The 20890-nt window shown below is 39.1% G+C and overlaps 1 protein-coding gene across 10 annotated transcripts in view; it reads left to right on the top strand.

The window, feature by feature from the left end:
• AP2B1 (adaptor related protein complex 2 subunit beta 1) overlaps positions 1-20890 on the top strand; it is a 124781-nt gene that overhangs the window by 56323 nt on the left and 47568 nt on the right. For all 10 annotated transcript variants that reach the window (XM_032616610.1, XM_032616605.1, XM_032616611.1 and 7 more), the window contains 2 exons: positions 2766-3025; positions 9488-9680. In XM_032616610.1, coding sequence (XP_032472501.1) covers positions 2766-3025; positions 9488-9680 — 453 coding nt within the window. The remainder of the gene's footprint in view (positions 1-2765; positions 3026-9487; positions 9681-20890) is intronic.

Below are 20890 nucleotides of genomic sequence, written 5' to 3'. Positions count from 1 at the left end.
CTTCACCTTAGTTTTTCCATCTGTGAACTAGAGACCGTCATCATCAAAATCACCTATGCTGCTTGTTAAAAATAAAAGTTCCTGGGCCGCACTTCTGACATAATGAATCAGAAAGTCTGGAATCTGCACTTTGAGTGGCTTTCCTGGTGTGTTAAAATGTTGATGCACATTATAGTTTAAGAATTACTGTTTCAGAGCTTGCCTGGTAAGAATTGTTTTGGAAGCTCTCACATTTTGGGAAATACACTATTTTCTCGAGATCCTTACGGGGGCTTATCTGACTAGCAGTACAGTAGATCCGAAACCAAATTTTCTGAGTCACCAAACACATAATGGCACCTTAAAATCATAAAAAGTTTCTATTTTCTTGTCATTAGCCTTGACTGGGCCTGATTTATTGTGGTCTCCATGTGAATTAGTGAGGCAGTGAAGGCCAGCTGATAGTAGTCCTAACAGATCACCCCTCAGGATAACTGAGTTTGGACAGTGGAGATCCTTGCCCAGTCTTCACTTCTAGTCCTGGAAAATTTGCACTCATTTTCTCATTTCTCATAGGACTAAATTTTTAAGTCAGTGTTAAGATTTACAGTACGTATACCCGTTGATCCAGTGATTCTGTCTCCAGAAGTTTGTCCTGTTGCAGTGTTTTGAGTTTGTGGGGGGACTCAAGCTATTTTCATGGAAGTATATATTTTGTGAATCCCCACAGGAATCTTTTTTTTTTTTAGCCATTTGGTTAAATATGTACCAGCTATATGAGAGAAATAGTTTGAAGTAAAAAAAAATTATTTTGATAAGTATATTATTAAGCTGTATTATGGAGTTTATTTTAATATGTTTAACAACTTTACCACTATATAAAGGCAAATTAAGTTTTCCTAGTTAAGTGATGTGTAGTGTTCATTGTGTAATAAAAAGCATAGTCTACAAATTTTAAATCACATGCTTTGGGGACTGAATATACAGATTAAAATTTAACTTTTAATTTAAATAGCAATAAAAGCTGGGCAGGGGATTGCTTTCCTAATGTGATACTTGGAGAAACTTGTATTCTGCTTTTTTAAAAACTCAACTTGTTTATGTTTCATAATATTCACGCTTTGTTTCCAAATGAAAATCTAAGTGAGGAGATTTCAGGCTGCTATTTATAAACACTTCCTCAGGAGCAAATTAGCCCCCCTCCCAACAAGCAACAAAACAAACTCATTTAGATTGGATAGTACATTTCAAATACTACAAACATTTAGATTGGATAGTACATTTCAAATACTACAAACATTTTGATATGAATAATACATGTATATGTGCATTTCTATTAGAATAATGCAACCTATGAATGTGATAAAGATTATCTTGAGGTAAAATTTACCATTTTTATACTGTATTAACTTGTATCTCAATGTTCTTTATACATTTTTGTTTTTAACCAGCACTTCATTTTGAGTGCAAATTAAATAATACATGATTAAGAAAATATATATAAAACCATCAGGGTCACTTCTGATATTGAGTTGAATGATACATGCCTTAAATGGCTAAATTATAAACCAGTTCATCTGCTTATGTAGAAACTCATGGGGAAAACCCTGGCCTAGTTTAAAGAAAATATTTTTGTATGTGTTTTAAATACAGAAATTGAAATGGGACTGATTGTTGCCTTTAATAACATGATACCACTGGAACAATTCATGCGTAAATGAATGCCACTATATAGACATTCTGAGAGGTGGATACCAGGATATTTATTGCCACTTTGTAATGATTGCAAAAATAAATAGTAGGAAGGAGGGAGAAAGAGGCAACAGCCTAAATGTTCATCAATAGGACACTAGTAAATAATGATGCAGTGCTGCATATACAGTGGAAAATGGCAGCTGTATGTGCCAATATGGAAAGCAGCTTGAGGAGCAGTATATATACTATGAAATGGTTTTGTATAAAATAAATATATGTATGTGTGGGAGTTCTCCGGTAAGATATATAGTGCACTGTTAATATGGCTATTTTGGGGATGGGGAGTTAAGGTGGGGTAGGGTTGGATGATGGGGGAGCCTTATTTTTATATTATACATTTCTAAATTGTGATGTGTCATTGATAATAAATTTTTCTTAGCCATGACCATGTATAAAATTATTTTTAAACAGCCACAAAAAAAAAATGAGACCACTAAATTCAAGTGTCACCCCTTTTAGAAGCACTTAGTTATGTGCTCTCTTTAACAGTTTTTTTTTATTATTTAGGTAATAGTACCTCTCATACTATATTGTAATAATTAATATTCTTTGAGCTCATTGAAGTCAGGCACTGTGTTGTTGTCTCTTTATTTCCAGGGCCTAGCCAGTGTCTCCATAGGAGATACTTAATAAATATTTGAATGAAGAAAGAAGGTATGGGTGAAATATATGTAAGATGTGTTTCATGAATAATCCTGCTAATATTAAAGCAGTTAAAAACATTATTTTTATGTCCTGAGGCCATCGTAAGCAGTTGATTTTTACTGGCTTAAACTTTATTTTCCTTTTCCCAACTTCATTTTGAATTTGAGTCTTAGAACTAACCCACTTCAATTTATATTTAAATTCTTGGAAACATTAGAGATTACAGAATTATGACTCTATTAACAATATATTGAGTCTAAATATCTTCTTAACGGCCAGCTCTGTGTAAACCACTTCAGCATTGCCTTGATAATAAATCCAGCAGTTTGGCTTTCTGTATGGAGAAAGGTTACATTTAAACCTTCTTGCCATTGTCTTTTCATTAGGATTCTGATAACCCTGACCTTCGAGACCGGGGCTATATTTATTGGCGCCTTCTCTCAACTGATCCTGTCACAGCCAAAGAAGTAGTCTTGTCCGAGAAGCCACTGATCTCTGAGGAGACAGATCTTATTGAGCCAACTCTGTTGGATGAGCTCATCTGCCACATTGGTTCTTTGGCCTCAGTGTACCATAAGCCGCCCAATGCTTTTGTGGAAGGAAGTCATGGAATCCATCGCAAACACTTGCCAGTACATCATGGGAGGTAAGCAGGTAAACTAGGTTTGAGTGAGAAGTGATTCTCTGTTTAGACGAAGTTGGTCTTCGTCAAGCTTTTATAGCCTAGAAAAATTTGCTATGCATTTGGCAAACCTACTCTACTGCCCTGGAGGCTTCATCTGAATACTAGTGACCACACACAAACAATGGGTTAAAAGGCCCCTCTGTGTTCTAATCTCAGGGTAGGTAAGGTTGTGCCTTTAGAAAATTGTGGTGAAGATTTTCTAAATGGATAAAGTTTGAAAGTTGCTTAAGTCTGCAGAAAGATGAGGCTAGAAATTTTCCCAGAGTTGAAAACTTGGTAAAAAGCCTGTACAGACATACCACAAAGATAGTGCACTTCAGTTCCAGACCACTGCGATGAAGTGTCATGAATTTTTTTGTTGTTATTTTTTCAGTGCATATAAAAGTTATGTCTATACTATACTGTAGTCTATTAAATGTGCAATAGTATTATGTCTAAAAAAATAGTCTACATACCTTAATTTTAAAATACTGTATTGCTGGGGCTTCCCTGGTGGTGCAGTGGTTGAGAGTCTGCTTGCCAATGCAGGGGACACGGGTTCGTGCCCTGGTCTGGGAGGATCCCACATGCCGCAGAGCGGCTGGGCCCGTGAGCCATGGCCGCAGGGCCTGCGCGTCCGGAGCCTGTGCTCTGCAACGGGAGAGGCCACAACAGTGAGAGGCCCGCGTACCGCAAAAAAAAAAAAAAAAAATACTGTATTGCTAAAAAATGCTTATCATCATCTGACAATGCAGGGTTGCCACAAACTTTGAATTTGTAAAGACTGCAGTATCTGCAAAGTGCAATAAAATGAGGTCCGCCCATGTATACATTTAGCTGTTTTTATCCTTTACTGTAACTTTGGTTCAAGCTTATGGATGAAGTTAGCAGACACTGCTTCTCTTATGCTGTAAAGCTAGCTGTTAGTGAAATAATGTTTGCAGCATTGTTTTATAAGAGCAGCCTAGATTCTGTGTAGACATAGTCGTTCAGTTGCCTGTACCTTTTTTACCAGAATAAATTGTTTCATATCAGTAAGGAAATGCTATTATGAACAGACTGTCAGGTAACATGGAACTCTTGCTTTGTAGATAACCCTAAAATTTTAATTTGGGAGCGGCAGTACTCTAATAAACTCTTACAATGGGTATCTTGGAATCTTTTCAGAATCTCCCTTCATTAATTATAATAAACCTCAAATCTAAGTAGAATTTGATCTCTGAGTGGTTAGAGTATCTGCACTTGGCACCGTTTCTGAGTGTCTCGTATTGTCTAATATAGGTGTTTCAGTGGTTCATGAATAGCCAGAGTGTAGGATTTATTGCTTTACAAATTAGTGTAGTCAACGTTTACAATACTGTAGCTCTGTTTTAACAGACTATGGGCACAGATAAACAAAAAGAAAAGGGCAGTACCCAAGAAAATGATTATTAATCTTTCATTAGCCCTTGAGTTGAATCTTTGGTTTTAGGGCAGTGCTGTGATTTTCACCCAAAGGAAACTTGTGGTTTCATGAGGATCAGGCCTTGTTACAGGGTGTTTGACCTCGTGGGCAAGCATATTTAACATTCGCTAGATATGACCATTTAACTTCTAAGTACATCTCCCAGTCTGTGCTTCAAGTTTTGATAAATAGATATGGACTTTCTGTTGTTTGCCATTTAAATTACCTTTCTCCTGATAACTTTGACCCTCAAATGGGATGGGGAAAGTGAAACAAATCAACAAACAAAAACACCTCTTCCTAGAACACAAAGAGAGAAGCAATATGTAAAAAGAAGCACAGTCTTTTACATAAGGTCTTTATCAGATTAATAGCCTTTAATTTGTTACCTTCACAATTCCTTATGTGGTTTCTTTTTGGATGACTTTTTTGTCCATTTGTCCTTGTTTTGTGTTTTTGTTTTGTTTTTTTACGCTACGCGGGCCTCTCACTGCTGTGGCCTCTCCCATTGCGGAGCACAGGCTCCGGACGCGCAGGCTCAGCAGCCATGGCTCACGGGTCCAGCCGCTCCGGGTCCAGCCGCTCCGCGGCACGTGGGATCTTCCCGGACCAGGGCACGAACCCGCGTCCCCTGCATCAGCAGGCGGACTCTCAACCACTGCGCCACCAGGGAAGCCCTGTTTTTAAAAAAGAAACACAAGTGCAGAAAAATCCCCTTTGAAATAAATATGGGTATGTTGCTGCAAATGGCATGTCTGTAAGAGTACTGACATCACCTAGCTTCTGCGTCCTAAGGGTAATAAGTGATATGCCTCTGACATGAAATACGTTTGCACCATAAAACCTTAGAGGCTTAAAAATGCTTTACTTCATGAGGTCTTTTAAAATCACTTGGGAAAGGGAAAAGTGCTTTTTAGTTGAGTATTGCTTACTATACTTGTCAGCTGCTCTGTGGGCATGAGATGGTAAATAGTTGTCTAACTTGGAAATATCTCACCTTTTAAAAATACTGCTTGGATGACAGTTTTATGCAGTTATTTCCCATGCCTTCACAATGGGGAAAGATTTTCATGTTAGTTTTCTTGTGTCTTCAGTTTAGAAAAAATACATAATAACGATTTGTCATGTTCTTAATTTGTAGAAACTATAAGATCATTTATTTCTTTTCATCTAACTCACTTTTGTCTTCTCATAATACTCTTAACTGTCTATTAGAGTGGAGGAAAATATGTGCCTATTCTGCCTTGTATTTAAAGGTGCTGATAAATCCATGTGTTTTGTCACATTTCCCAAACGGTACATGTTGAGAGATGATAGAATTTCACGGGCAGAGGATACCCCTTATGGAGATTTCATATATTTCTTGCTAGGTGTATATGAAATTGTTTCCCCTTTTGACTTCCTTATTAATTTTTGGCTTTATTTGTACCCACCCTCTCCCCAATCTAGATAGGTCTCCTTTTGGCTTCCTTGACACTTTTTCCTCCTAAGCCCTCTTTTTTTTAGATTGTTTTTTAATCTTTGCAGTTTTGTGTTCCTTCTCTTCTCTGGTTGTATCACAAGGCTCATTCTGAACCTTCTCTATGTATTCCCTTAGGCGGTTTATCTTCTAAGCACAGTTACCACTGATACATTCTGTTAAATACGCCCTGCTCTTAGCACCCCCCCCCCTTACTCTGCTCATTTCACCTGAGACGGGTATGTGAATTTCTTCCCAAGTTCACTTCTGTAACTGACTGCCAGTCCCTTTTCCTTAGCTGTCTGTTGGACTTCCCTACTTGTTTTTCTCACTTGAAACTTAACAGAACTGAAAGCAGCATATTATTTTCCCCATCATCCCTCCAGATTCCTCTTATAAGGAGCAACACTAGTCTTTCGCTTCTTCGTTTTTGTTTTTTCTGAGTTTGATTCTTCATTCTTCTTTGTTCAGGTGTTGTCAGAACCTACGTAGGGTTTTCGTTTTTTAAGAAAGCATTTGTTTATTAATGGAATTTTTATAGTGGTTGTTTAGTTTTTAAAACATTATGTAAATCTTAGGAAACATACAAGATAGAATGGTATAACAAACACGTGTACTCATCACTCAGTTTCAACAGTCATCAGTATTTTGCCAATCTTGTTTCATTTATCACCCCCACGCATTTTTTTTTTGAGGGAGCTGGAGTATTTTAAATTAAATTCCAGACCTCCTATCACTTCACCAATGAGTACTTAACTTGGTATCTCTCAAAGATAAGGACTTAAAAAAAAATCACAATATATTATCAAGCCAAAATTAGGGGTAATTCCTTAACATTCAATAAAACTGAAATACTTTCAGATTTTTTCAATTGTCATTCTCTATTCTACTTTAAAGTTTATCTAAGATTGGTTTTACTTTTTTTTTTTTTTTTTGGCGGTACGTGGGCCTCTCACTGTTGTGGCCTCTCCCGTTGCGGAGCACAGGCTCTGGACGCGCAGGCTCAGCGGCCATGGCTCACAGGCCCAGCCTCTCCACAGCATGTGGGATCTTCCCAGACCGGGGCACGAACCCGTGTCCCCTGCATCGGCAGGCAGACTCTCAACCACTGCGCCACCAGGGAAGCCCTGGTTTTACTTTTTGCTTAAATGTTTGGAATAATTCACAGTGAAGCCATCTGAGCCTGAAATTTTCATTGTTTTTTTTTCACTTTTTAAATGAGTATGTCATTTATAATGATCTTAGTATTAGTGCACTAATCTTTAGTGTATAGCTCAATAGATTTTTACGTGTGCATGCGCTCATATAACCGCCACTCTGATCAGATATAGGATATTTCCAGCACCCCAGAAGACTCCTCATGCCATTTTGCTGTTATAGCCACCCTCCAGAGATAACCACTGTTTTGATTTCTATCACTGTAGATTAGTTTTGTCTCTTCTGAACATCATGTAAATGGAACCATACAGCATTTGCTCTTCTGTTTCTAGCTTTTTTGCACAGTATAGTATCTGAGACTACTCTAATGCCGTATTATCAGTTGTGTGTTCCTATTTATTAGTGCATAGTATCCCATTGCCTGCATATGCCACAATTTATTTACATCTGCTGTTGATGTATCTTTGGGTTGTTTCCAGTTTGGGGCTCTTATGGAGAAAGCTGCTGCGAATATTCGTATATATTTCTGTTGGTAGACCTATGTACTCATTTCTCTTGTGTATACACTTCGTGGAATTGCTGGGTTATAGAATAGATGTATATTTAGCTATAGGAGATACTGCCAGTTTTCCCAAGTGATTGTACCAGTGCACACTCCTTCCAGAAATGTATAAGAGTTCTAGGTGATCCACATCCTTAGCAGCACTTGGTATTGTCAATCATTTTAATTTTAGCCATTCTGGTTGATTTGTAGTGGTGTCTTATAGTTTTAATTTGCGTTTTCCTGATGAGTAAAGCTGGAAGTACCTTTTCATGTTTATAGACTGCTAGTATATCTTCTCTTGTGTCATGCCTGATCTTTTCCTTATTTTTTAATGAGTTATCATCTTTGTAGGAATTCTTTATTAATGATTGAATGATTTGTAGGAATTATATATAATTTGGATACAGGTCTTTTGTCAGATGGATATTTTGCAAACTTCTCCCAGTCTGTGGAGAATACCTTTTCTCACTCTCTCTTAATAGTGTCATTTGAAGAAGAAATGTTCTTAATTTTAATGAAGTCCAGCTCATCACTTTTTTTCTTTTATGGTTAGAGCTTTTTTTTTTTTTTTTTTTTTTTTTTTTTTTTTTGCGGTACATGGGCCTCTCACTGTTGTGGCCTCTCCCGTTGCGGAGCACAGGCTCCGGACGCGCGGGCTTAGCGGCCATGGCTCACGGGCCCAGCCGCTCCACGGCATGTGGGATCTTCCTGGACCGGGGCACGAACCCGTGTCCCCTGCATCGGCAGGCGGACTCTCAACCACTGCGCCACCAGGGAAGCCCTGGTTAGAGCTTTTTGTAGAAACTTTTGTCTTCTCCAAGGTCATAGAAATCCTCTTGGTTTTCCTCTTCACGTTTATGTCTGATTTATCTCTAATTTTTGTTTATGTTGTGAGGTGTAGGAGTCAAGGCTCATCTTTGTCCCACGCAGCTATTCAGTTGACCCAGCACCATCTATTAAGATCATTTCCCCCTGCCTAGTCCATTTAACATCTCTTGGAACTCACCCCTTCGTTTTTATTTTTACAGTGTTGTGGCAGTAACGGTTTAGGTCACTCTTAGCTCATCCTCATGTCCATTCTCCCAACTTCAGTCCATTATACACACAGCTGCTTGGGTAATGTTCCTCTAACTGTTCATTTTAGTTCTTTATTCAACAAATAAAAGTGATTGTGCATTGCCTATCATAAAAAATTAACTCTCCAGACCTGTTTTCAGAGTTGTATTTCCCTCATCTTCACTTCCCCCAAATGTTACCAATTACAGTGTCTGCTCCTGCCAGTATAATTTTTTCACCACCCCTCAAGTCAAATTGTTCATTTCTGTGCCTTTGCACAAGCTATCCTTTCTTTTTCTGAAGGTCTCTCCCTGGTAGTTCCTCATAACTATGCTGTTTTTGAAAATCTAGCCATAAAACCATTCTCAGAATCTTTTGGGATCAGCCCCACCTGGTTCTGTTTTGCTTCTCATCTATATCCTGTCAGTGTGCAGACACACAATACTCATTTCTGCTTTTACACGGTGAGTGTGCTTTTCACTTGTTCTGTGAATGCTGGTTTTTTGTTTGTTTGAGTATAAGTTATTTGAGGACAGGAAATACATTTCCTTTTTTAAAAAAAAAAAGATGAATTTCCCCAGAGTTCTCATTACAGTGCTCCCTTATAGAGTAGGTGCTCAATTAAAATTGACCTACTCAATTAAAATTGATGAAGTTATATAGTATAAGAGTTTTTTCCCCCTCCCGTTTTTGTATATCTGACCTTCACCCCATTGCCTTGTTACTATGTCCCGGGTGAAACTGACTTTTCTCTTTTCCCCTCTTTCTGTGTGTGACTTGCAGCACTGATGCGGGTGACAGCCCTGTTGGCACCACCACTGCCACCAACCTGGAACAGCCTCAGGTTATCCCCTCTCAAGGTGACCTTCTGGGGGATCTTTTAAACCTTGACCTTGGTCCCCCAGTCAATGTGCCACAGGTATCCTCCATGCAGATGGGAGCAGTGGATCTCTTGGGAGGAGGACTAGATAGTCTGGTAAGCATCTTTCTTCTTTCTTTTGGATATTTAAATTCTTTTTATTTTTAAATTTCTGGGGTTATTTTTAATTCTTGATATGCTGAAGAAGTTTAAATTATTCTGCTTTTTAGAACTAGACCTTTCCTTGACGAGCAGAGCAATGTCCTTTGATAAAGGACAGGATTATTTTTTCTAGAGATGTAATTGATACTGTTCATCATTGGTATGGGATATGTCTACAAGTGTACATGATTATTTTGTTGTCCTGCCTCTGAATGGAGCTTTTGATGTTGAACCAACCTAGTCACCTTTCCAGAGCTTATTGTTGCTCCTGCTGCTTAACTCTGGATAGCCCCCGTAATTCCCCTTCTGACCTGAACATCGTTCAGATGACCTCATAGTGATCACCCTATTTTGAGGCTTTCAAACTTTTGCCTTTTTTGTATTTTGTTGGCTTATGCCTTGTCTAATTCCAAAAGGTTCATTGGAGCCATTTGTGTTTTTATTTTAAATGTATCTTACTTATAGTTGAGAAGTACTTCTTGATTGGTTCTTTTTTCCCCTTTTCCATCCACACCCCCCTACTCCACCCTGTCATACTTCCAATTTAATTAGCTTCCAGGATTCTAATACTAAAAGGCTCCAATGTCCAGAGTATCTGTGAATATGTGCCACCAGTGGAAGCCAATTAGTTATACTGTTGCTGTAAAAGATAAATGAGAAATATTAAGGATGACCTTCCATCTGTGTAGAGAAGGCCAGAAAAATAACAGGTCTCATCACACAGCTCCCTGCAAATTAGACACTTAACTCTGGTGGAATTAGAGGGGCTTTTTTAGCTGAACACTTGAAAATAAGTTGTTCATCAACCTGATGACTATAAATATGCCCAACAAACTGATTTATTTCCCAGCATCAGAAATTGGAAGGCAATGCCATAGATACAAAAATATATGTTCTCAGAGATTACATAAACAAAACGACCTTACTTTCTGCTTCATACACTGGCATTTTCTCTTCTACTTTACGAGCAGTATTATGTCTGGGATTTATGCCAGCTGGTACAGGTACATTTACTTTTGGCTGACAGAGAGCCTGAGGAGATAGGGTTACCGTCATATCTTTGTGGGTGATGCGTTTTACTAATGGAAGTCACTGCTTCCAGAGTCTATACACTGATCAAGCTCTGGACTCCAGCTAATGGTGACACAAATGAGCACTGCTTTTGTCTTCCTTGGGAATAAAAGCATTTGCTTTTCATTTTCATATCTCTAATGAATAGAGTTGACTGAATAGCTTCCTCGTGTGATATCCTGCGTTGCTATATAACCTCCTTAATAGACTCAGGAGACTGACAAATGAATATTGAAATATTCATGGAGACTCTCAGAAATCCCTTATAAACACTGAAATAGCTCATCCTATTCTGTTGACACATGAGCTACAAGTTAAATGTTACATCCTCCCCACGGTTATGCCTTACCAACCCTGCTTATTTCCCTAGTGGTTAAGACATAGTGGACTTGCTGAACCTAAGAAGACAAAGAAATTAAGTTTGAAGGATGGAGGGGAGAAAGAGGCTCTATATTTTGATGTTGACTGGCCCAGGATTCTGTCGTCTTGTTTCTTAACCCACTTTAGCATGGAAAGGAAAGAAACATGTTATTTCCATTTGGCTTTGTATCAGCTCTTGCTGGCCCTTAAAACTAGTGAGTTTTCTCCTTATATTTTACACAGCTAATTCAGTCATGTGTCAGAATTCTGGCAAGTTCACATCAGATAGAAAAACAATTAGAACTTTCTCAGATTGTAGTAGCCCAAGTCACACATGGGCCTTTTTTCATTTTCTTTTTTTGCAAAGGATATTCTCTTTGGGGTGGAGAATAAATTGTTTTTATAATTGGATTTCAAAATATTATACAGCCTTTGCTAGGTAGGCCCAGTAATGTTTCTGTGTAACTCTAAATTTTAGCTTATTCTGACTTTGGGATTTAAAATGGTACAATTGGTGTTATAGCCCCAGAAAGTGTTTACATGCAGGTTTCTTCAGCTTATTCTGTGATATAAATATGTCCCAGAAATCAAAATGAGGAGTAAAAGCCCTTCTTTTTGCTTTGGATCTGTATGTAGTTAAATATATATCACTCAGAGAACCAAGATTCCTTTTTAAGAGAACATCACAAGGAAGAGGCCTAAATCTGGCTGTGTGAAAGACGAGTTTCTGTGGCAGCAGTAGTCTATGCCACTTTTAAAATGCTTTTATTGTTCTTACGTAAATTATCTAATTTAAAGACGAAAATAGTTCTCAAAGTTTTTACTTCGTCTATACAGATAGTGCTGTTTCTTGAATGAATTGTTGCCTTACAGCAGTGCTTCTCAAGCTAATGTGTACATAAATCAACTGGAGATCTTGAACAAGACAGATTCTTGTTGCTCTGGGGTGAGACCTAGGAGTTTGCATTTCTAACAAACACCCAGGTCTGTGGACCACATTTTGCATAGTAAAGATCACTGTGAACCACTTCACTTTAGTGTTTGAATAGCTGTTGGTAAACCCAGATGCCTTGTTCTCTTGGCTTCAGTAGTAAACACACTCCTGGAAAGGGGGCTCCTACTCTGCCTCAGATTGAGAGAGGGCAAGAAACTCTTGAAATTATTTTGTTAAAGGTCTGTCTTTCACTCTCTAGGAAGAAGAACGTTGCTGGGTGTGGTAGAATTTGACCCAGGTCCCCATTGAAAATATGGCCTGGTTTAGAGTTATGTGATTGTCTGGCAAGCAGCACTCAGGTTACGTGGGTGTTCATCTCAGAACAGCTCTGAGCAGCGTTTTTGCTGCTTTTATCGCTGGTTTCTAACAGAACCTTACCCATAGAGGTCAGTGGTGTGCTGCTAATGAAGCGTGGCAGCTACTAACCTTTCATTTCAAGCTTTGTGGTTCTCAACTCTAGCTGCATAACTGGTATTTAAAAATATATATTGTCAGCGTTTGGACCCAACCCTAGAGCAATTAAATGGAATTTCTGGGAGACAGGACCTTAGACATTGGTATTTTTTTTTAAAAATCGAAGTTATTTTAATTTTGCAGCCGAGACTGAGAATATTGAGCCAAATGAAGCTCCAGGTGAAGTTAGGTAGAGATGTTACAAAATTGATCTTTAAACCAAGGCAGTGATTTCCGCAGAAGAATTACATTTTGGTGAGCCTCTGGCACCTCCTACAAAACAGACCTCTCTGACTTTACCTTTGTTCTTCCTCCTACCCCTCCACACCCTCACCCCCTGACCCCAGGACATTTTCCTGTTGTGATTTGCTGTTAGGTGATCCAGCCTACCGGAAATTGACCAAGAGTTGAATTTGACCGATTTAGATTTAGTTGCTCATTCCCAGGGTTCGTCTCACCCTTGCTCATGTTCCATAATTGGAGACTGAAAATTGTCTTGTATTTTCTACCCATTTTCTGTTCCTCTGTTTTAAAACTTGATATTCACTAGAGGATAATATTACTCTTCCATTTTCACATCCTGGTGACCCTCCCATTAGATCTTATTTGCCCTCTTTCATCATTGCACTTGTGAAGTTTTGAGATTTAGTGAATTGTGACTTTTCTAGAACTGTCATTCAGGAAATACTTATCAATTTATTTATTCATTATTATTATTTGTCACAAGCTACCTGAAGGCTCCAGCCTCCTTCCATCAATAATCGTGGCTCATATATAACAGCTGTGATTCTTAAACCAAAGAGAGTGAAGTAGGTATATTGCTATGATGTAAAAAAACACACACACACACACACACACGTGCACACCATTCCCAGGTGACTCTTAGATGGTGTTTTTCGTTGCTGTTTGGTTTTTTGTTTGTGTTTGGAGACAGGTACCTTTGAAAATCATTGATGTAGGCAGAGCTTCAGATTTTTAAAAATGTTGCTTCATCACAAAACACAAATCAAAATGGATTTCCTACATACTCTTCACTTTCCTCCTTAGTTTTTGCTTGCCCTTTAGCGTATTCTCTTTTGCCTAAATGTAGATAGTTTCCTCCTTCTGTTAGTGTAAACTTAACTGTCACCTTGATGTGGAATGCATTCAGGTAATGAAACTCTGATCTGTGTATAGAGCAAGATAGTATACTATTTAAATGTTATTGGGGTTTTTGTTTCTTTGTTTTAGAAGCAGTATAGGTGTCTTTTTATGCCCCTGCTACCAAATCTAAGAAACTGCTCATCTTGGGTAGTGTGACATTTCTGACGGTGGTGCAGATCCTTCTGGTTTGGTGGTAGTGTGAGAGGTGACCCGGCACCCAGTATGTAAATCTTGCATACATGTTATAAAGATACAGCATCTGCTGATGAGTCTGACATCGCTGAGGATCGCTAGAGTAATAATTGAATCTCAGTTATTTGTTGCCGTTACTTTCAGACTGTCAGCAGACTGTCAGGCCTTGGCTAAATTACGGCCTTCCGTTTATCCAAGGTGCTGTGCGTTATTCTATTTAGAAAAATGGTGCTATTGTGCATCAAGAATAGAAAGGAAGCATTATCCAGGGTGCCCTTTCTGTGTGCTGACGAAGGGTTTCCTGCCAGAGATATGTGCTTCAGTGTGCCCAGCTAGGATGGAGTAGAAGAGAGGAGAAACTGCCTTTTCCTGACTCCAGTGTATGTTTTTCAGAACCTCCTACCCTGTTTCTTACAGGTTTTTACCTTCCAGATATTTCAGCTCATGAACTATTGTAGTAATGATTTTGAGGGTTTTTTTAGCCCGTGGGAAATCCATTGTACATACTAGTTTTGCATCTTCATATCTCTTCCTCTGGAAGAGAGTTGCTGTGATTTAAGAGCTTAAGTTTTAGAGTTCGTAGTCTTGTGAAGACAGTTTTGTAAATTGTAGCCTAATTTTGCCAAATAAATTCTTCAGTGGCTTTTGTAACCACTGTCTTTTTATCAATGCATAGATTTAGTGAAGGCTGGCCTCAGGCAGTGTTGGGAATAATTACCAAATACTGAATGCCTATTTCTGTGCCAGTCTCTGTGCTAGAACTTTTATAATTCCTAATCCTTAAAATAAGTCTGCAAGGTAATTGGCATTGGGTCCCATTTTACAAAAAAACTGAAGGTTGCATAGCAAGTAAGACTCAGAGTCAGGATTTTGAACCCAGACTTCTTCAAAACTTTAAAGTTTATACGCACTTTTCCACTGTCCTGTGATTCCTCCAGTTTTTTTGTTATTGTCATTTTCCAGAATAGAATTCAGTCTCACTTAACTTTGGTCCTTCTCAGACTAGGGTACACAGTCTCTGGAGTACACAGCAGGGTACAGGGTGCATTTGAAGCTGCAGGATAAACCTGGTTCATCATCTTGCAGTGTCAGTCTTACTTGATGGTAAAGAATGTAAACACACTGTATTACAGCTTAGAATGTAAAATTGCATGAATGTTTAAGATAAAACACAAGGCTTGTTTGCCCTAGGCCTCTCCATGCTATACCTCCCAGATGCCCTATGTGTGAGTTTGGGCTAGCTTATCATTAGGAGGCACTTGAAAGTTTGAGAAAGACTTTAGAAGTTTATTCATTAATGAGGCGAGGGATTGGATATGTTTATACATCTATCTCGCAGCAAAAGGAATAAGATTGCTTTCAGATAGAGCCACAAAATCCTGTGTTCCCATCTATTTGGTGGTGAATTGTGATATAAAGCAAGTACTTTCAAGGCAAATAAATGATGCACAGGACATTCTTGTGCTGAAAACTGGCAATCAAAACCACTCAGACAATACATTTCCTTTCTAGAAAGAGCTTTGGCCTTGGGGTGGGAACGGAGGGGGTGGAGTCATTTTTTCCCCTAATTGGTTGTATTCATATGTGTTGGCAGTGTTGATGCAGATATGGTGCTCTAAGTCAGTTGGGAAAACAATTTTGTCAACCTTCTGTCCATTTTGTGATAATTTTCACCAATAAAATGATTCATTTCCAAATTGTCTCCCCAAGAAATAATACTGCCATAGTGGTGCTTATATGGAAATGCATTCACTCAGTAAATATTTGCGTGCTTATTCCTTGTCAGGCTCTATTCTATGTACTGGGACTATAGTTGTGGCGAGTCCTTACAAACATACATTCTAGTGAGGGGAGACGAATGACAAACAAGTACATAGGTAGTAATTACTGCAAAGGAAAATGAGACAGGATGCAGAGCTTCTCCTGTGAATTTTTACTGCCTTGAACATTGAGTTATATCTGACCTAAGAGACCGACAGTGGCCATTCTAAGGACTTTCTGTCACATTCTATTCCCTGTCCCATCTCAGGAAGTAATCTGTTATATCTCCCTATTTTTCCATTGATGTAAGACTTTTTTCCCTTCAAGTTAAGGAGTCTTCTGATGATTTTGTATGATCTCAACTCATTTATGCTATTCCACATGAAGTCTATTCTCACCATGAGTTTGTCTAATAGCTTTTGCATGGTTACCTATTCTTTTCACCAATTTGATAAGTTATATTTTATGGTGCTTTTCCAAATAGCTTTTTGAAGATTAAATTAAAATTTGTAGCCTAAAACCATACTTTTACCTAGAAGATAGTGTGTGCCTTCTAAAATCTAAAAGCTAATAGGAAAAACACAGACTGATGTTTTTGACACCAGTAGGATTTTGGTATAAGTTTTGTTTGTGATCGGAGTCATTGTGTACTATTTTTACATCATTCTGTTTTGGCTCCTAACTAGCAGAGCTATATGACCTGAAGCATTCCTTAGACTCCCTTCAATTAAATCAGTTCTGGAAGGTGTCAAATAAAGGAGGTGATAATTCTAGACAGGAGCAAAGAAATGTGTGAGCTTAAGATCTACACCTCTAATTAAGAGAATGTCTTCAGATACTCAGCTTCAGTTTCAGAAGCAGTTTTAGACTGGTCAGATGGACCTCAAAGGGGCTAGCTAACCCAGAGCAGTGATTGTGAACATTTGTGGGGGGAGGTTGGGTTTTTGCATTTAATTTTATTTTTACTTGTTTATTTATTTTTGGCTGCATTGGGTCTTTGTTGCTGCACAGGGACTTTCTCTAGTTGTGGCGAGTGGGGGCTACTCTTCGTTGTGCTACACGGGTTTTTCACTGCGGTGGCTTCTCTTGTTGTGGAGCACGGGCTCCAGGCGTGCGGGCTTCAGTAGTTGTGGCACTTGGGCTCAGTAGTTGTAGCTCGCGGGCTGTAGAGCGCAGGCTCAGTAGTTGTGGCACACGCGCTTAGTTGCTCCGTGGCATGTGGGATCTTCCCGGACCAGGGATTGAACCCATGTCCCCTGCGTTGGCAGGCGGATTCTTAACCACTGGGCCACCAGGGAAATGCCATGTGGGGTTTTTTTTTGTTGTTGTTTTGTTTTCGGTCTGCTTGGTGGCCATGTCAAGACTTTTCCTTTTCTTGGAGTCAGGCAGACTTGGTCCCTTACAGAACCTCAGTCTGGGGTTCTTTCTCTGTACTTCTGCTTTTGTAGCATGTTGCCATTGGCTGAAGGTATTTCCTTTTGGTATGCAGACTCAGCTCTCAAACTTTTGGCTCAGCCTGGTTCTGCAGCAGAGCTCATGCAACCGTGCTGAAATCCCTTTAGCCCATAAAATAAGTCCCCATGAAATCACTACTTTCCATCCAATTACTGAATGAACAGTGCAGCGACACACCTCCCTGGTTCAACATGAACTGAACCTATTTCAGCACTACTTCAGGCATGATAAAGCACCTGCTCTGTGGCAGTAGCGAAATGTTAATGTTATTCTTAGTGCCATTGAATGTGATTTAGATTGGGGGCTGGGGAAGCTTTACCACTAGCAGAAATTTTAGACTTGGGTATCAGCTATGGACCTGTAGGAAAATTCTGCTCAGTTTTCAGCATTTGAAGTGTTCTTTTCCTGAAATTGGCACCTCTCCTTCATCTTCCTATATCCTGATTTAGTTGGTCTGTAGTTGACATTATTTCCTTCATGGAGAAAATAGCGGCCTCATTAAGGCAGTCCTGGGATTAACGGGAAATGGACAGCTCCAAAAGACACTTAAAACGTACACAGTATTTTGACACCTAAGATTGAGATTAAAGCCATGCCTTATGCCTCTGGCACTTTTCACTCACCTCTCCCAGCTTACTGGATAATAGATATCACTGAAATTTTACAAGTCCAGTTTGACTGATTTTGTACCCTACCTGATTAGTAAGTATTACCAAACAGATGAATCTTGTCTGACTCCAGATGATATCAGCAACTGAACTGAAATGGTTAGTGGCTAGTTCAGGCCAACATGACAACGACATTGCTGTGTTTTGTTCAGCTTTCTCGCCTCCCCCCGCCCCCTCCTCGATTAATATCTGCATCAGCCTGCTTGTCGCTGTAGATAGGAGAGGCCCTCACTGGGCAATTGGCTCCCATCCTTGCTGACATCTCCCTGTTAGCTACTCTTGCCCAACACTGTGCTATCACCTGTGTCATATTTTCAGAGAGGAAGATGATAACCTCCCTTAGAAACTTTTCATTCAAAAGGAAAGATGCTGAATAAAGTCTGAGTAAGCTATAGTTTTGCTAGTTAGAAAACATATTGAAATTGTCCTTTCCTTTTTTTCTTTGGACATAGCACAGTTATGTGAACCTTTATATTTCTGGCTACATGTCTCTAACACCCTTTGGATTCTGTCTCTTTAAGATCAAGAGTTCTTGATTGTGGGTTGCAGCTGAGTTGTATTTGATAAGCTGAATGTAAACAAAGGAGTATCAGAATTACTTTTCAGTTTCTCTTACATGTTTTTGAATAAAATTGACAAGCAGCATGGTGGGGAGGAGCGGGGGGGAGTACATTTAGATCCTGTCCAGCTAAGATAATATTCATATAATACTCAAGTATAATAAGAATGAAATCTAAGAAAATAAGGGCTATAAATGGGCTTTATTTCCTTTGGAAATAACACCACTAGTGAGTGCCTTTTCTCAATGCCTTTTATTTAATGTAGCATATTTGATAATACTGCCATTTCTCTTCCAGTGTGTTTTTTCTTTCTTGCCATCGAGTGCCAACAAGGTCCATAAAGAATTCCATCTCTTTCAAGCTTCAGTTGTGAGATAGGCCAGAAGGGAGGAGAGTGGCTGGGGGGAGGATGTGTAAGCCCATCAGAAAGTCATAAAACTAAATCAAAACCAGCATCAGGACAAGTGAGACATTCTGCATCATTCCCTTCCTTAGAAAGGGTTTTTCTTGGACTTCCCTGGTGGCACAGTGGTTAAGAATCCTCCTGCCAATGCAGGGGACACAGGTTCGAGCCCTGGCCTGGGAAGATCCCACATACCGCAGAGCAACTAAGCCCGTGCACCACAACTACTGAGCCCGGGCTCTAGAGCCCGTGAGCCACAACTACTGAAGCCCGTGTGTCTAGAGCCCGTGTGCCTAGAGCCCGTGCTCCACAACAAGAGGAGCCACCACAATGAGAAGCCTGCACACCACAACGAAGACCCAACGCAGCCAAAAATTTATTTATTTATTTATTTATTAAAAATAAATAAATGGGTTTTCTTTCTTCTTAAGTTCTAGCTTCCTTTTCAATTCAAGAGTTAGTGCCAAAGTAATTCCTGAGCATATATTCTTGTCTGATTCCAAATCATAGTTAATTCTCTAAGGCAGTGGTTTTCAACCTTGTCTGTCCATTAGAATCACTAGGGCAGCTTTTTAAAATTCTGATGTCCAGGCTACAACTCAGAACAATTAAATCACTATGGCTGGGATTGAGACTCGGGCATCAGTACTTCTAAAAATCCCCCTCCTCCCCACAGTTATACACACGCAGGTGGTTTATTCCATTGTGTATCTAAGGTTGAAAACCATAGTTAATAGAACACAATTGAAGTAGTTATTAGTAATCTTAGAAAGATTGAATCTTACTCTAAGAAACCTCCAGGTTTTTGTGATGGAGGAATTGAAAACTAAAGACTTAACCATAATCAGTTTGCCTTTGCAAACTTATTTTCTTTGACTTTTTTTTTTTAACACATATCTACCCTGTGCTCCAGTCTAATTAGACTACTCCTTCTTCTTCTTCTTTTTTTAAAAAAATATTTATTTATTTATTTATTTGGCTACACAGGATCTTCATTGCCGCGTGCGGGATCTTCGTTGTGGCGTGTGGGATCTTCGTTGCAGCATGAGGGAATCTTTTAGTTGTGGTGTGAGAGATCTTTAGTTGCAGCATGCAAACTCTTAGTTGCAGCATGCGGGATCTAGTTCCCTGACCAGGGATCAAACCTGGATCCCCTGCATTGGGAGCATGGAGTCTTAGCCACTGGACCACCAGGGAAGTCCCTACTCATCCTTCTTGATCATGCTTTTTTATTCCTACTTCTTAACCTTTGTTCAGGCTATTTGAGAAATAACCTCCCCCATTTTTGCATTCTATAATTTCACACTACCATGTCTTTGAAGCTTCTTTTCATTATCCTTCAGCCAAAAGGAGGCTCTTCTATTCAGAACTTTCTTTTTTTGCTTTAGTATATTCTGTATGGTTTTTGCATTCGTGTTTTGTTTTTTTGCCAGTTTGCAAAGCCTGGATCTTGTTCATCTATTGTTTTCCTCTCATTGCCCGGCATCTTTATAGTCCCCATAGTACCTTATGTCCAGCAAATGTGAGTGTGTGTTTGAATAAAAGGAATCTCGTGCTTTTCAGATGTCATGCTATGGATGTGTGTTATTCTAGAAACAGGGAGAAGGTAGGTGTGTAATATCTTTTCTATTTGCTGTCATTCTTTTCCAGTTACTCGAATTCTTGGTTGTGATGACCTTTTTATCTGTATGCCTGTGATTTCTCACCCCACGTCCAACCAGTAAATAGTCTTCAGGAACCAGACTTTGCAAATGTTGGTTCTTTGAGGTTTGGAGTGTTCTGTAGCTTAGTGCAGAACATGCTTATTTATGCCAGTTATGAAATGCCTGGGGGTTTTGTTCTGTCGTGGTGGAAATAAGTCCCATTATTTTTCAGTATATATATTATTTTTGAGATTTTGGCAACCCAGTTTCATTTATCTGTCCATTGAGAAGGTAATAAATCCCCTCTCTCAAATCCTGAAGACAAATACAGTTGTTGTTGTTGTTTTTAACACAACCACAGCCTAGAGCTCTCCAAGTTTCTACCACTAAATGACAGACAATAAAGGAAACAGTGTTTTGTAAAGCAGACAAGGCATTTGGTGATTCAGAGGGGAATGTTAG

Source organism: Phocoena sinus, chromosome 20 (genome assembly GCF_008692025.1).
Source record: "Phocoena sinus isolate mPhoSin1 chromosome 20, mPhoSin1.pri, whole genome shotgun sequence".
Taxonomy (NCBI): domain Eukaryota; kingdom Metazoa; phylum Chordata; class Mammalia; order Artiodactyla; family Phocoenidae; genus Phocoena; species Phocoena sinus.
This window is presented reverse-complemented; position numbering and strand designations above follow the sequence as displayed.